At 48.4% G+C, this 15,820-nt stretch overlaps 1 protein-coding gene across 6 annotated transcripts in view; it reads left to right on the top strand.

Moving 5' to 3' along the window:
* Window positions 1–15,820, top strand: part of LOC138736363 (LIM domain-binding protein 3-like) — a 163,925-nt gene that overhangs the window by 41,579 nt on the left and 106,526 nt on the right. For all 6 annotated transcript variants that reach the window (XM_069885746.1, XM_069885744.1, XM_069885745.1 and 3 more), the window contains exon 3: window positions 13,611–13,762. In XM_069885746.1, the coding sequence (XP_069741847.1) occupies window positions 13,611–13,762 (152 nt within the window). The remainder of the gene's footprint in view (window positions 1–13,610; window positions 13,763–15,820) is intronic.

Raw genomic sequence — 15,820 nt, 5'->3', positions numbered from 1 at the left:
CCTCTTGTCCTTGACACCCTCTTGTATCCTGGTTCCTATGAGCCATCCTCAGACACGGTCTGACCTGCCGAGCATCTCCAGCATTTCCTGTTTTATTTTGGAATTGCAGGATCTGCACTCGCTTTGCAGTCATAGTTTTTCTTTGCTTTTTACTCGCCCTCACCTGCCGCTTTTCATTGTTCAACGTGTGGACTATGGCATTGTACAGACCACGGTGGTGGTAAGCCAGCTGCCCACTGATGGGGTGGGGGAGGCTTTAACCAGAAACAGTGGTGGTTGAATAGGTTGTGAACAAGGTTCCAGATCCTGTCAGATCTTGGTAGATCTGGGGGTTTGGGGATTTGTGGAGGGGAGGGGGAATGGCGGGGGGTTGATTTGGACACCTGGAGCTCAGGCTCACCTCTGGACCAGACAGGAGGTCATGCGGCTACGGAGGGCATGATCTCAGGAGATGGTGGCATCAGAGGAGGAAGCGGCGGGTTCCACGGACACTCAGTGTCTCTGAAGGGATTCTATGCTTCTCTTTCATGTCTTGATAGGGGCATCTCTCTGGAGAGGAGGGAGATGGAGGGGGGGCAGTGGAGAGGGGGGAAGTGGAGAGGGGGGAAGTGGAGAGGGGCGGGGGGGAGGGAGGGCGGGGGGGAGGGAGGGCGGGGGGGAGGGAGGGCGGGGGGGAGGGAGGGCGGGGGGGAGGGAGGGCGGGGGGGAGGGAGGGCGGGGGGGAGCGAGGGCGGGGGGGAGGAGGGGGAGGGAGGGGGCGGGGGCGGGGGCAGGGGGCGGGGGGAGGGGGAGGGGGGGGGCGGGGGAGGGGGGGACTGGCTAACTTTGAGGGTGTCATAGGTGGAAAAGAAAGAAGCTGAGAATTGATTAAAATGGTTAAGAAGGGTCACTCTGATCAGAATGGAAGGGAGATGGGTGGGGAAAGAGAGCGAATTGGGTAGGCGTCAATAATGACACCATCTTTTGTGTGCGAAGCATTTTGTATTCGTGACCATAAATGGAATGGCTCGGTTCTGCATAATATTTTTTAAAATTTAGACATATAGCTCTGTAACAGGCCATTTGGCCCTACAGCACAAATTACACCCATTAACTTACACCCCGGTCCTTTTTTAGTTTTGAAGAGTGGGAGGAAACCGGAGCCCTGCTGGGGAAAACCCATGCAGACATGGGGAGAATGTGCAAATACCTTTCAGGCAGCAAGGATTCCAACCCAGGTCCCAATTGCTGGCGCTGTAAAGGTGTTGCGCTCACCGCTACGCCAACCGGGCCACCCCAATGCATTCAGTCTGAATGGTTCGGGGAAAAGCAATGTTATACTTGGCTGGTCAGACTGTGTGTGTGGAGAGAAAAAACTCAAGTTTGGGCTTTGGCCTGAAAACATTTGGTTCATGATGGTGCAGGCCACTGGGAGGTACCACTTGGCATCTCTTGAGTGGAGAGTGGATGGCAGTTGGAAGATTCGCTGCCACGCCACTAATGCTGAGATCCAAAGTTGACCCCCCCCCCCCCCCCACCCCCAGCATAGAGGCCCGGCTGAGGTGCGGTTGGATAAAGTCCAATGCCAGTGGTCAGGGAAAGCACCCCTTCACATCACTTCTTCACCCCGGCCACATCGTCAAGAAAATCTGTTTGAGTCTTTAAGTCAGGTTGATGAGGGGTGGATACTGGTTGGAATCTTGAAGAATGTGAGGGGATCTCATAGAAATCCCCTCACCTTCCAGAGGAGATTTATCAGGATGTTGCCTGGATTGGAAAACGAGTCTCATGAGAGAAAGTTTTTATTTCTCTTTGGAGCGTAGAAGGATGAGAGACTTGATAGAGGTCTACAAGATGATGAGGCATAGGCTGTGCGAGTTTCCCGGGGCAGGAACGGCAAACACCAGAGGACATCTGTACAAAGTTAAGGGAGGGAAGTTTAAGGGCAATGTCAGGGGTACATTTTTTCTTTACAGAGTTGTGGGGGCCTGGAATTGGGAGCATTTAAGAGACACTTAGACACAAGGATGGAATAAAAATGGTTATGGGGTAGAGAGGGTTTAGTATTTTTTTTAAGGAAGGAATATATGGGTCGGCACAACATCGAGGGCCGAAAGGACTGTACGGTGCTGTAGTGTTCTAAACATACAGCATTATGAGAGGGGTAGATAAGGAGGGTTGTTGGGTTGTTTCCCCTCATAAGAGAGGGTAGAACTGGGGTACATCCTCCGGATTCGAGGCAAATGATTTGGGACAAAGATGAGGAGGACCTTCTTTTCCCCAGAGACGAATGAACTTGCGGAGTTCTCTGCCCAAAGGCTGCCTCGTCGAATGTATTTAACACTTTTTTTTTGCATTGTTGGTGAGTTGAAGGTGATGGGGAAAAGGCAAGCAGGTAGGACTGAGTCCACGGCCAGATCAGGCCATGGTCTTAAATGAATTGTGGAGCAGGTTTGGTGAGCCGGATCACAAGATGCAGGAGGCCCGTCAAGCCTGCTCCGCCATTCTGACCGTGAGCTGATCCATCCTCCCACTCAGCCCCCTATTACCCTCGATGTCCTGACGAATCCAATACATGTCAATCTCTGCCTTAAATACACCCGGCAGCCTCATTTCCACTGCAGCCTGTGGCAACAAGTTCCACAGACTCTGACTGCAAAGTTTTCCCACTTCTCAGTTTTAAATTGACACCCTTTTATCCTAAAGTTGTCCCCTCTTGTTCTAGACTGACCTACCATGGGGGAACATCCCTTCCACTCTGTTCAGGCCTTTCAGCATTTCATTGATCTTTCCCGTGCCTCCCACCCCCTCCTGGATTGGGGGTAGGAAGTAGCATTTCTCGGGGGTTGGCACAATCTCCTCAAGTTGTTTTTAGATGCGAGCAAAGGTCACGGTGGCACCTGACACTGGAGTATCAGTTTGCTTCTCAGGAGAGCCTGTTAATATTTAACAATCATCTGACCTGGCAAGAATGCGGAATGTGATAGGAAGGCGCGACATTTGGGTCCTCAATTGGCAGAATGTCAGGATGGTTCAGACTCTATTTCCATCTGATGTTACAGCAAAATGAGGCGAGCAGAAGGCCGGAGAGAATCCCTTCCTTAGCTTGTTTGGCCACGCCTTCCCTTGCTCGTATGTGGGCAGTAAAGCCCCTGGTATTTGGAATTCAAGCAACCACCAAAAAAAATCAAGGAAAATAAATTTAAAATGAATATGCAATTAATAGCCCCTTTCACACTTGCCAGAGATCACAGGAATTGAACGCCAATCAGCCTTTAAAGTGCAAAAGCAAAATCGGCTCACCGCTGGCGTCAGCTGACATCATCTCCCGCCAGGGATCGCCGGCCTCGACCCCCAGTACAATCCCCGGTGACTGCAGACGCCGGTGTTGAGATCAGGCAAGTGTGAAACGAGTAATTGCACCAGTGGAAGGTAAAACAGTCCGAACCCCGGGGATGGCTCCTTGCAAGTGTGGAAGTGTCCCGGTTAGGAGTTGTCTAGTGGGAAAAGCCAAACCCCCCCCCACCCCGTTCCTATCCCGGGACACTGAATGGCCAATTTAGTGGGATGCGTGTGTGAAAGGGGCTATAGATTCAAACTTTAGATTCCAAACGTTCTGGGACCTGTTCATGGACTATTATCATAATCTTTAGGTTCAGTGTTTAGTACTGTATTGTAAAAACACACAAAATTGTTGGACAGACTCAGCAGGTCAAACAGCTTCCTTTATGTAGCAAATGCAGAGATACAGAACCAACATTTCAGGCTAGAGCCCTTCAAGCCCAAAACGTCAGTGATGTATCTCCACCTTTGCTATATATTGGACACTGACCTGCCGAGTTTCTCCAGCAATTGTGTGTTTTTACTTCAACTTCAGTGTCCACAGAAAATTCTGCGTTTTCCCCCCTTAGCACTGTTGTCTCACTTCAGAGTGAGTGCTTTATTTCATCAAAATTAATTTTCAACCTTGTCTTGGGTCAGGGTTTTGGAGAAATTAAATAAAAGTTACTATGTCTATTTTTTATTATCGTGGCCGTGCTTTGGGCACTTGTATGTATTCTCACAATGTTTGTCTTTTTTTTGTGTAGTACATTCCATAATTGTACAAAATTATTTTTTTTAAAAATACACATGCTTAAAACTGCAAAAGTAAATGTTCTCTAAAGTAACACGTCAATCTTTTGGTGAAGATGGGAGCCAATATTCAGCCAGCAGTGGGCCTCGGCCGTGGGCCTCGGCCGTGGGCCTTGGCCGTTTGAATGAAGTTGTGTGAATTAGTTGTCAGATTTCGGAGTGGACTCAGATCAGACACTACCTCACTTTTCCTCGTTTTAATTTTGCACTGATATATTTATTTTTAAATGTAATTTTATAGCAATATTTGCACCTGTAATACTGCCACAGAACAGCAAATTTCGGGACATGTTCACAGCAATAAATTTTGATCGGAAGACTGCTCGCACGTAATTTCCTTCTAATTCCAGTGGAAACATAGTCCCCACAATCACTTTATTCCAAAAATAAACTTTATTCACAATAGATTACTTACCAAAAAAAAAGTTCAAAGCCTTTTCACATCCTTGGTCGCGTACATTTCCATCAATGTACATTGTTCTATTTGTTCTCTATTGGAGACCGTTGCCGCCACTGTGGCACCTTGTCGTTGCTCCCCTCTCTGTGGTTCTACGGTCTTCCCCTTCGTCTCAGTCCCCACAATCGCACTAATCACTGAGGGCAGTCTCACCCATACGAGTCTGTCTGAGAATTATCTTCTTCGTGTGCCTCGCTTTTCGCTTCACCGCGATGGTCTGGAATCTAAACGAGGTGACACAGATGGCATGGTGAGCTTAGCAGTTAGCGCAAAGGCTGTTACAGCGCCAGCAATGAGGACTGGGGTTTGAGCCCTGCACTGTTTGTGAGGAGTTTGTATGTTCTCCCCGTGTCTGCTTGGACTTTCTCCGGGGGGCTCCAGTTTCCTACCGGCCGTTCAAAGAGTACTGGGGGTTGTAAGCTTGTGGGCCAAAATGGCCTGTGTATGTCAAAATTTAAAGCTATCCTCCAACAATTGCTTTCCAGCAATTGACTCTACTTTGATCAATTCCTAGCAGCCAAGCATTTTGTTCAAAATACGGACATCACTTAAAGTACATGGGTGTGTGAAACAGGGAGTCGACCAATCAGCCCCTTGACCTACCTCATCAGATTTATTGTCAGAGTACATACATGACATCACATACAACCCTGAGATTCTTGTGCGGCTGAGGCAGAATTACCACTTATTTGTAGTGCAAAAGAAACTGTACATGACATACACATGTAAACAAATAATGTAAACAAACTGCAATACAGAGAGAAAAAAAACAATCAATAAAGTGCTCAAGTAAGAGTCCTGATTGAGTTTATTGTTGAGTCTGATGGTGGAGGTTACTGAACTTAGTGATCCGAGTCTTGTGGTGCCCACATCTCTTTCCTGATGGTAGCAGTGAGAGCAGGGCATGTACTGGGTGGTGTGGATCCTTGATGATTGCTGCTGCTCTCTGATGGCAGCGTTCCCCGTAGGTGTTTTTGATGGCAGGGAAGGTTTTGCCTGTGATGTCCTGGGCTGTGTCCATTTTTACCGGGCTTTACCCTCGGGGGTATTGGTGTCCCCGTACTGGAGGTCACCACACTTTCCACAACGCATCAGTAGAAATTTGCCAGGGTTTCAGACATCATACCAAACCTCCACAAACTCCTGATGATGTAGAGGTGCTGACGTGTTCTCTTCATGACGCCATTAGTGTGCTGGGTCCAGGAAAGATCCTCTGAGATCATGACTCCCAAAAACTTAAATTTGTTCACCCTCTCCAACTCTGATCACTGAATTGTATGCCTCTGAAGTCAAGAATCAGCTCCTTGGTTTTGGTGACAATAAGCGCAAGGTTGTTGTGGGTACACCATTCAGCCGAGTTTTCAGTCATCATCCCGCCATTCCATCATCGTGACTGACCCAATCTTGGGCTCAGCACCTCCATTTCATGCCACCATCCTCCTTTGTGGTTTAACAGTCAAGTTAGCTTTGAGTGTGTTCACTGTCCACCTCTTTGGGGAAGAGAGATCCAAAGAAAGATGAAAGGAAATCTCTGAAACTGTTGACCCTTTATGCTCAAACGTAGCTCCGGGACACTTTCATCAGGAGGAAACATCTTCTCAGCATCACATGTTAGTCCAACATGTTTCAGTAGGATTGCCTCGTTCTACTGACCCAACCCTCGTGATTTTTATCAGTCGTTTCATCCAGGGCTAAACACAGTGGCCCCTCCTAAACTGCATCCTGAGTAAAAATATAATTCCTCAAACATGAAGACCAAAACCATCTTCCAGATCCCAAGCGCAGTCTCATCAATTTGCATCATAGCTTTGCCAACTTTTATATCCCTACTCTTTTTGAGTTCCTCCTTGTACAACACTTTGATTTTGGTGAAGTAGGACCCTCCAATTCTTTTGCACGTCATCATACTCTGTACAAATGAGCTGTTTTCCATTCTTCTTCCAAAGTGTCACACTTTGTGTCCACTCATTCAAGTGTTCGATATTTCCCCCGTGGCATGGCCAGCTCAAAAATCGCCCACCCACCTGTTTCGGCATTATTGCTGTCGATTCTAATCAGCTGATCTCCTCGCACCGGACCCATTGACAGCCCACTGGTTGTCGATCACTGATCCACAACTGGAGGCTTGTCCTGTTGACAGCGTGTGTCAATGCTTTCTGGAAGTCCAAATACATGCCATCGACTGGCTTCCCTTCCTCCACCCTCTCTGCAGCTTTGTTGATGAACTGCCACAAATTGGGCAAGCACGGTTTCCCTTTCATTAAACCTTGTTGACCTTTGGATGATCTTATGGTTGGCCAAAGGTTTTGCTATTTTCTCCATAATTACCTCAGGCACTACTGATGGATTACAACCAACACACCCATATAACCATATAACAATTACAACACAGAAACAGGCCATTTTGGCCCTTCTAGTCTGCACCGAACTAAGTACTCACCTCTAGTCCCACCTACCTGCACCTTGCCCATAACCCTCCATTCCCCTCCCATCCATATACTTATCCAATTTTTCCTTAAATGACAAAATAGACCCTGCCGCCACTACTTCTCCCGGAAGCTCATTCCACACAGCCACGACTCTCTGAGTGTGCCCCTTAACTCATGACCCCTTGTTTCAATCTCTCCTATTCTCAATGCAAAAAGCCTATCCACATCAACTCTATCTATCCCCCTCATAATCTTAAATATCACTCAACCTTCTACGCCAGGTGGAGTCAGCCCCTTAGGTGGTCTTCCTGCAGGTGCAGAGGTCACCACAGAAACATTTGAAGCAGTTGAGTTCAAAGAATTGGATTGTGGGCAGTTTCTGCTTTGATCACCAGCACACAAACTACCAGAGCCCCTCAGAAGGGAGCATGTGTACCAAGGGTTACATTAAAAGGCTCTTTTGTCAGAATTTTAGATTCAACATTTTTTATTGTCATGTAATAAAACAGACGTTACATGAAATTTCCTCTCTTCTACCATAGTAAGATTCGCCATCTGCAGAAATTGTCCAGCACCCCTTATATCCAGAGAAAGAAAAGTGAAAGAAAGTCACCCCTAGAGTCACTGAGTGCCCAAGGCTTAGCCTCCAGAATTCCTGTAACCACACAACCTTCAGTCTGAACCATCAGTGACCTGAGCTCTGGGTCCAAACCTTTCGACACAAGTAGGAAACCCTTGGTGTCCTCTCACATCTCATTTCTGATACCTGCTGCCCCTTCAGCCAGTCTCCGGTAGTCCGCAGGCTGGCACGAGACCCTTGACCACAGTCACCCACGGCCTGCACACATTCCTCGCCTTGGGTCACCAACAGCCTGGGTGTTCTCCAGCCACAGAACCCCTCTCTGGTCCTCCGCCACCGTGGTCACCGTCCCATTGGGTCTTGGCCTCTATTTCTCCTTTTTGAAAAAGGGGATGGTTCCCCCCCCCCCCCTCCCTGGTTTTCTGGTGCCCTGTACCAGTCCTCCACTCCCCCAGAGCCCACAATCCCTCAAGGTCATTTTCAAACATAGACACCACCATCTTGGGCGCAGACCTCGCTGCTGCAGGTTTTTAAAATAAACCACTCTCATCTTTTTTTAAGCAGGCCGTTTAAAGCTTGACGGAGCTGATGGCAATTAGAGCCCCCAGGGGGAATGCTGCGTCTCCGCTTCGCACTCTCCACAGGTCTGCACACCCTGACATTCACTCGGGCCCCTTAGGCTGAGCTTCAGTAAGGCTCCCCGTGATCTTGCCCCCTGCCCCCGCCCTTCATTGAACAGAATAAAGTGACGTTGAGTTCCGTTAAATAACATATCAGGGGTCTCCAAAGTGGTCGATATCGACCCCCGGGTGTTCAATGGGACTATCCAAGGGGGTCACAATATGCCAGGGGCCTGATAAGTGCCGGGGGTGTCAATTGAACTTTTAGGATCAAAAGAATTGTAGAGCCTGAGGTCCCTGCTCCTGCCAGGACCCTCTCCCCTCCATTCCAGGCCCCTACTCAGTGTAATGATTTTTCCGCCACTGGGCAGTGCTGATGTTACAGCAATGACACCAGTTTTTTAAATACAAAACTCCTATGTTGAAATTCATCTTTCTCTTGCTAATCCCTCCCTACTCCCTTCTCGTTTTCTGCCCTCGGCCAGACTGCCCTCTGATCTTGTGCTTCAACTCTGATTGGCTCACCTTATGCTTGTCAGTGTCTCTGCTTTCTGCTGTCTTTCCTTCGGCCTTGACTAGATGTTTGGTCCCCTGCCCCTGGGTGGGGATCAGTGCGGGTGTGCCCGCCTGGGCGAGGTGCTGGTCTCTGTGTCAGAATGTTGGCTGATTTTTTCCCCCCCTTCACCCCCCTCCCGACGTGCTGGTGTGGGCCCAATGTCCCCTCCTTTAAAGGGGCCCAGCCCTTCAAGCTGCTGTAGGGTTGCAGAAAGTGCGAGGGAGCCAGGGTGCTGCATTACTTGGCTGTTAAACAGCAGCACAGGCTTCCAGATGAGCCGGACTCGCCCCGGGTGCGGCCTTGTGTTGGTTCGAGTACCTACTCTGGTCATGCTGCCCTCTGCTCAGGAAGCCTGTACATCCTTTCATATATCCTTATGCCGAGGTGGGAGGGGCGGGGTGGGGAGCTCTTGTCAGGGTGTGAGATTGCACTGGCTGCCAAATCCCAGTGAGATGAGATGGACATCAGCCCAAAAACACACAGTTAAAACCCGCATTAGAAACCCCGCCCACACTCTGTTCTCTTGGTGTCGGGAATGCGTGACCTTTTTGTTGCATGCCTGGCTTGGCAAAGTTGTCTCCTGGTGACGCACTGACTTCACCAGTGGCACAGAGCTCCAGGTCCACGCAAGAACCAACCCTGTGCACAATGTGGTTTGATTACGGCTGTGGTTGGTGGTTTCAGGAGGTGGGGGGAGGGTAAGACGAAGTGGGAGGGAGGGCAGCAGGGAAAGGGAGGTGGGAGCACTCTCTTCAGACAAAAGCTTGGCCAAACACCCTTTACAGATGAGTATTCTGGGTAAGCAAAATCAGGTGAATTTTTTTAAAAGCAGTTGTCTGTGGACACTGAAGTATAAGGCATTAAAAAAATTATTGAAAATTCGGCTAATCATAAATACTCCATTTTGTTCGGGTGCCTGCCGACATTTTGCTCATGCCTTAATGAAGGGTTTAAGCCTGAAACGTTGGTTACAATGTTCGACCTGCTAAATTTCTCTGACCTTGTTTTTTTTAATCTCTTGAAAATGCTCTTTGATTGACAGCAGGCTTGCCCAATGAAATTGTTCAGTTTCCAGTGGTGGGAAGGAGCGCATGCCTCTGTAACACATCATTGGTCCGTGTATTCAATGACTTTGTCCTTTGCTTGATTTCACTTTTCCTGTCATCCATTTGGGGTATTTTATATTTTTTTGCCAGTGTAGACTTTCACGTCTGGTTAGGAGCTGCAAGAAAGAACTTGTGTATAACAATAAACTCGCGTTGAACAATATTCACCCAACTGTGCTTTAATTGGGGACAACCAGAACCCAGCCATTGTCGCTACTGCACATCTGGGTATTCACAGACGTTCCAGGGGTGCAGTTTAAATTTAGTGTCAGAGTACATACAGCACATCACATACAACCCTGAGATTCTTTTTCCTGCAGGCCAGGCAGAATCACTGGTAAACTGTACTCAAGATGAAAGAAATGTGAATAAAAGTGTCAACGGGTTCAGATTTGAGCTTCTTGGTCTTGGTGATATTGAGGTTGCTGTTGGGGCACCCAGCAGTGACAAGATTAATTGGAAAAAGTAGACTCTGGTTTCAGGGATTAACTTAAGGCAGCGGCTGCAAAATAAAAATGTTTGCGAAGTCTGCACTGATATTTACTTTATACTTAATGATGGTAAAGGGAAGGGGAATGAGTGAGCCCTGGGTATTTGGGTGATGACTGTTTCTAATTCCACCTTGATTTGAGCAGACAGTAATTTCTTTCTGAGCAAATCCTCCACCCGCAGAGAAAGCTCTGTTGGGAAGGGTACAGATCTGTCCTGGATGTAATACCCTCCTCACTGATGCACTGGGCCAGCTATCCATTGGACTGGGCAATACATTGCTTCATCCCTTGAATCTGCTGCAAACAGAGAATATTTTCTTTGGTCCCTCTGCTGGAGGTGAAACTTGCATCGGGGATCAGATTGCTTTGCGTTTAAAAACGATGCCTTTTTCAAATATCATGACTTCAAATGCTTGCAGCTCAACAGAAGAGGTGATCTTGCGAATGGAAGTTGAAAAATCCGTAGATGCTGGAAATTAAAATAGACGACATGGTTAGCTCAACGTTGTCTGTAAGGAGTTTGTATGTTCTTCCCGTGTCTGCGTAGGATTCCTCCAGGTGCTCGATTTCCTCCCATCCTTCAAAACGTACCAGGGGGTTTTAGGTCAATTGGGTGTAATTAGGTGGCACAGGCTCATGTTACCGTGCAGTATGAAAGGGTGGAGGAGTGGGGTGTTGGTGGAGACAGGTGGAGGAGGGGTAGAAGCTAATTCCGGCCTATTAAAACCTGTGGTGCCTAATTTACTTACAACCCCTGAGCAGATAGTCCCCAACTTATGATGGCCTGACACGGCTTTTCAAAAGTTATGATGGTTTGAATCTATACTGCCCCGAATTTTCAGTGCCTCCCAACAGCACTGTACCAGTCCCCGCACTGATTTCACTGCCCCATTCTCTCCCGTCAGTCCCATGTCAGTATCAATAAAGTCACCTCAAGAAAGGTGTGGAAGCTATGGAGAGGGTGTAGAGGAGATTTATCAGGATGTTGCCTGAATTGGAAAATGCGTCTTATGAGGCAAGGTTAGCAGAGCTGGGACTTTTCTCTCTGGAACGTAGAAGGATGAGAAGAGACTTGATAGAGATCTACAAGATTATGAGAGGCACAGATAAGGTGGACGGCCAGCACCTGGGTGGGAGTGGCAAACACCAGAGGACGTCCATACAAAGTGAGGGGAAGAAAGTTTAGGGGAGACATCAGGGATACGTTGTTCACACAAAGAGTTGTGGGAGCCTTGCCGGGGGGTGGTGGAAGCTGGAACAATAGGGGCATTTAAGAGACCCTTAGGCACATGGATGAAAGGTTACGAGGGTTTAGGTTTTTTTTTAATTGGAAGATGTATGTAGGTGGGCACAACATTGTGGGCCAAAGGGTTTTCTGTGCTATTATGTTCTATGGGTGGAGAAAGGATGAGAGCAAGCTGTTATATATAGATATGTTTATGTATATTTGTTTTGTATCTTTATGTATATATGTGGTTTTTAATGTGCTGTGGATTATGTGTGTGCACCATGGTCTGGAGAAACACTGCTTCCTTGGGTTGTACATGTACAGTCAGCAGATTATAAACCTGAACCTGCAGTTGATCGTGGGATCTCCTGTGACTGGGTCAGCCTGAGTGGGTTGTGACTGGGTCGGCCTGAGGGGGTTGTGACTGGGTCGGTCTGAGGGGGTTGTGACTGGGTCAGTCTGAAGGGGGGGGTGTGACTGAGTCAGTCCAAGCACGGGGCTTGTTACTAGGTTGGTCTGAGCTCTGGGTGTGGCCTGACTGGGTCGGTCTGGTTCAGGGTGGAGGGAGACCCTGGAGAAAATATGTCTCTCTTTGATGGTTCAGATACAGCTGCTACCACCCTCCACCATTAGACTCCTCAACAACAAACTTAATCAGAGAGTCATTTAAGAACTCATACTTGTGTACTTTATTATTCTCTCTGTATTGCACAGTCAGTTTGTTTACATTCGTTATCTGTTTACATGTTTACGCTGTGAACAGTTTATTTTTTGCATTACCAATTAGTGGTAATTCTGCCGCGTCTGGAGGGAAAAGGAATCTCAGGGTTGTATGTGGCGTCATGTGGGAACTCTGACAATCAATCTGGAGTCATCAGCAGGGGCCCTGTTTCACGGGTGGGGACTTTCCTGCCCACACAACCATCTACACTGAGGCCTGGGCTACGATAACCGTCCCCTTCAGATCAATTTTGTTTCCCTCAGTTTATTGTCTTCCTCTTTAAAACGGAGCAGCTCCTGGTTCATCTGTCCGCGATGTTTCAGTAACTGCCCAGTGTGCGGTGTTTGTAGAACCCTACTTTGGAAACTAGTTTTGCTGTTCTCTGTGACTGTCTCTATTGGGTTGTATGTATCCATGGGCTCCATACTGCTGAGTTCTCTGTTCCTCTGCTGGGTAATTCCTCGACTCGCAAACAAATGCTCATTGATGAGCTTTCATTGCAGGGCCATTGGCCTTTTAGGGTTGAAGCTTTGATTTACAAAGTGTTGAGGTGACACGGTTAGTGTAGCAGTTAGTGCAGTGCTGTTACCCTGCATCAAAAGGGTTGCCAACTGAGGACCAATGCAAATCCTGAGCAGTTCGTCAGGACATTTTGTGTTGTCCCAATGCCTGCGTCGGTTTCCTCCTGCCCTTCAAACTGTTTTCCAGGATTGTGTTTTTCTCTTAGACTGAGGAATGCTCGTCACCTGTGGGCTGGGTCAGGTTGTACATGCCCGCCATCGACGTTGACACCTTTCAGCAGCTGGTCGCTATAGTGACCATGCTCTGTCAGTGTTTTACTGTGAAGTTTCTAATGTTCACCCATTGCTTGGGCTGTGTTACTTCAGCCTATGAGGAGAGATGGAGTCGTCTAGGACTGTACTCACTGGTATTTATAGAATGAAAGAGGATTTTATAGATAAAATTGAGGAGGGTAAATTGTTCCCATTAGTGGGGCAGACCAGAACTAGCAGATCCAGGGGAATAGATTGAGGACGGAGATGAGGAGGCACTGCTTTTCCCAGAGAATCTGTGGAATTTGCTACCCATTGAAGCAGTGGAGATGACCTCGGAATGTATTTTAAGACAAGGTTGGATAGATTTTTTACATAGTCGGGGAATTAAGGGATATGGGGAAAAGGCAGGTCGGTGGAGATGAGCCGATCATCAGATCAGCCATGATCTCATTGACTGGTGGCGCAGGCCCAACAGGCCGAATGCCTGAATCCTGCTCCTATTTCTTATGTTCTTCTGCTTCTTCTCATTTCAGATCAGTCCAGGTAGCAAGGCAGCCCTGGCGAATATCAGCCAAGGGGACATCATAGTGGCCATCGATGGCTTCAGCACTGAGGGCATGACCCACCTGGAGTGCCAGAACAAGATCAAGTCTGCAAGCTACTCCCTCAACCTCAGTCTCCAGAAGTAGGTGCAAACAGTGGCATTGTGGCTGAATGTTGTGGGTAGAGGAGGAGGTGGCAAATCAGCAGGGGCAGAAGGCAGGGTGTTCGCGCGGGCAGAAGGCAGGGGCACCACTGGGAAAACTACCCCCCATGAGAACTTTGAATGTTTTCTTGAGTGGGGGAAGAGATCTTCATTTTGCCTCATTTCCAGTCATCCACTAGCTCCATTCTGGGTGATGGGTGGGAGATCAGACCCCCTGCTCTGGGTATTGGGTGGGAGATCAGACTGCCTTCTCTGGGTGTTGGGTGGGAGATCAGACCGCCTTCTCTGGGTGTTGGGTGGGAGATCAAAACCCACACTGTAGGATCGAGGATTGATGTCTATGCACTGATTGTAGGGATGTGCACAAGCCCACGCACTGTGTATTGGCCTGAATTGTAGACTATTCTGTGCGCCAAGTCTTGACCCCACGTTTCAGAGGCTGAAGTGTTTTGAGCCCTGACACTGATCGCAGCGTCTCTGCAGCACAATGCACCTCCCACAGTTCAATGTTGAACTGCAACAGGTAGTGGTGGTTGTTTTAGAATTTCAAAGAGTTTCTGAATGTTGTAATTGTTTGTCCAATCATCTCACTGGCTCATGTTGAATAAACTTTGCATTGGTCCTCCGCTGGCAACCCTTTTGATGCAGGGTAGCTTTGACCACACTCTGGCATCGAGTGGAATTTCAGGAATGAAACACGAAAGCCTGCAAACGCTGTGATTGTAGTAAAAACTCAGCAGGTCTCGCAAGGTCCATAGGAAGTAAAGACATATGATCCATGTCTCTGGCCTAAGCTCTTCTTCAAGGTATGGGGAGGAGGGAAGAAACGATGTGAAGGAGAACATCAACGGCCAAAAGGCCATGGATAGGATTGGGGAAGGGGGGGGGGTGGCTCTGTAAAGCAGAGTTGGAGGACAGGAGATAGATGGAATGGGAAAGAGAGAGACAGCTGTAAGATGGGAAACATGGGGAATAGGGCTGGGGGGTGCTAGCGGAAATCGATATTAATGCCTGGCCACCCTCCAACCGGAAGGTGGCGTCCTGTTCCTCCAATTTGCAGGTGGTCTCAGTCTGGCCATGCATAAGGGAGTGGGGCGGGGACGTGAAATGGGTGGCCACAGGGAGATCCACCCTAATGCGGCGGACGGAGCCGAAGTAATCTCCCAGACATCCACCCTTGGGAGTCAGTTCTAAACCTTGAGAGAGTCCTCTATATAAAATTGTAAGGTGGGCTTCCGTGGGCCTGGGGTACTGTTGGGTGAAGATCTTTGTGGTATCAACAAGAGGTGTATTTGTTGGATTTAGTTTCTCCTCAGGGAAGCATGTCAACTTTTACTTACCCTAAATCATGTGTATGCATGGTTAGATTCCAAACAAAACACAAGGCATGTTCATCTCATCAGGGTTGGAACGCACCTCTTCAGAGAGGTGAAGAGGTAAGTCTGTGTACATGCTGACAGCATGGAGCCACAGCCCATCCTGGCCCAGAAACTTCCCCAATCTTCTCCAGTGAGAGGGCTAACCCAGCTGGCACGGTCACAGGATGTGCTACAAGTTCATTACGTCTGCTCTGCAACAGAGACCTTGGTGCTCCCACTGGAGCTCTGGTTGTCTACTCTTGCAGGGTGGGACACGCTCGTCCACTGATCTCCTGGGTGGAGTTGGAGAGAGATCGCCAGACTCCAGCGACACCTTGAGAGATCCATTGGCTCATTGGACCGCAGCACCTCCCCAATCCCCACCTCCGACCTGTGGCCTATCTAAGATATGGCACATTTCCTGGGTTCCACTGGAGGCAGGGGGTGGGGTGCCACTGAACAGTTTCTATTAAAGTCAAACAAGCCATCCACAGATAGTGAAAAAAAAATTTTTCAGCCACCTACCCCCCCCCTCCGGTGGTCTCCTTCACCACCCCAGGCCCCTGAGTGGTTTACCTTCCCTCAATGACTAGGAGGCACATGGAAGGAAGCACAATCAGTGTAGATTGAGGCCTGATTGGCCTAGACAGAATCTGATTTTTCTCCCTGCCCCCCCAAC

The sequence above is a fragment of the Narcine bancroftii genome, chromosome 6 (genome assembly GCF_036971445.1).
Source record: "Narcine bancroftii isolate sNarBan1 chromosome 6, sNarBan1.hap1, whole genome shotgun sequence".
In the NCBI taxonomy this organism is placed as follows: Eukaryota; Metazoa; Chordata; class Chondrichthyes; order Torpediniformes; family Narcinidae; genus Narcine; species Narcine bancroftii.
This window is presented reverse-complemented; position numbering and strand designations above follow the sequence as displayed.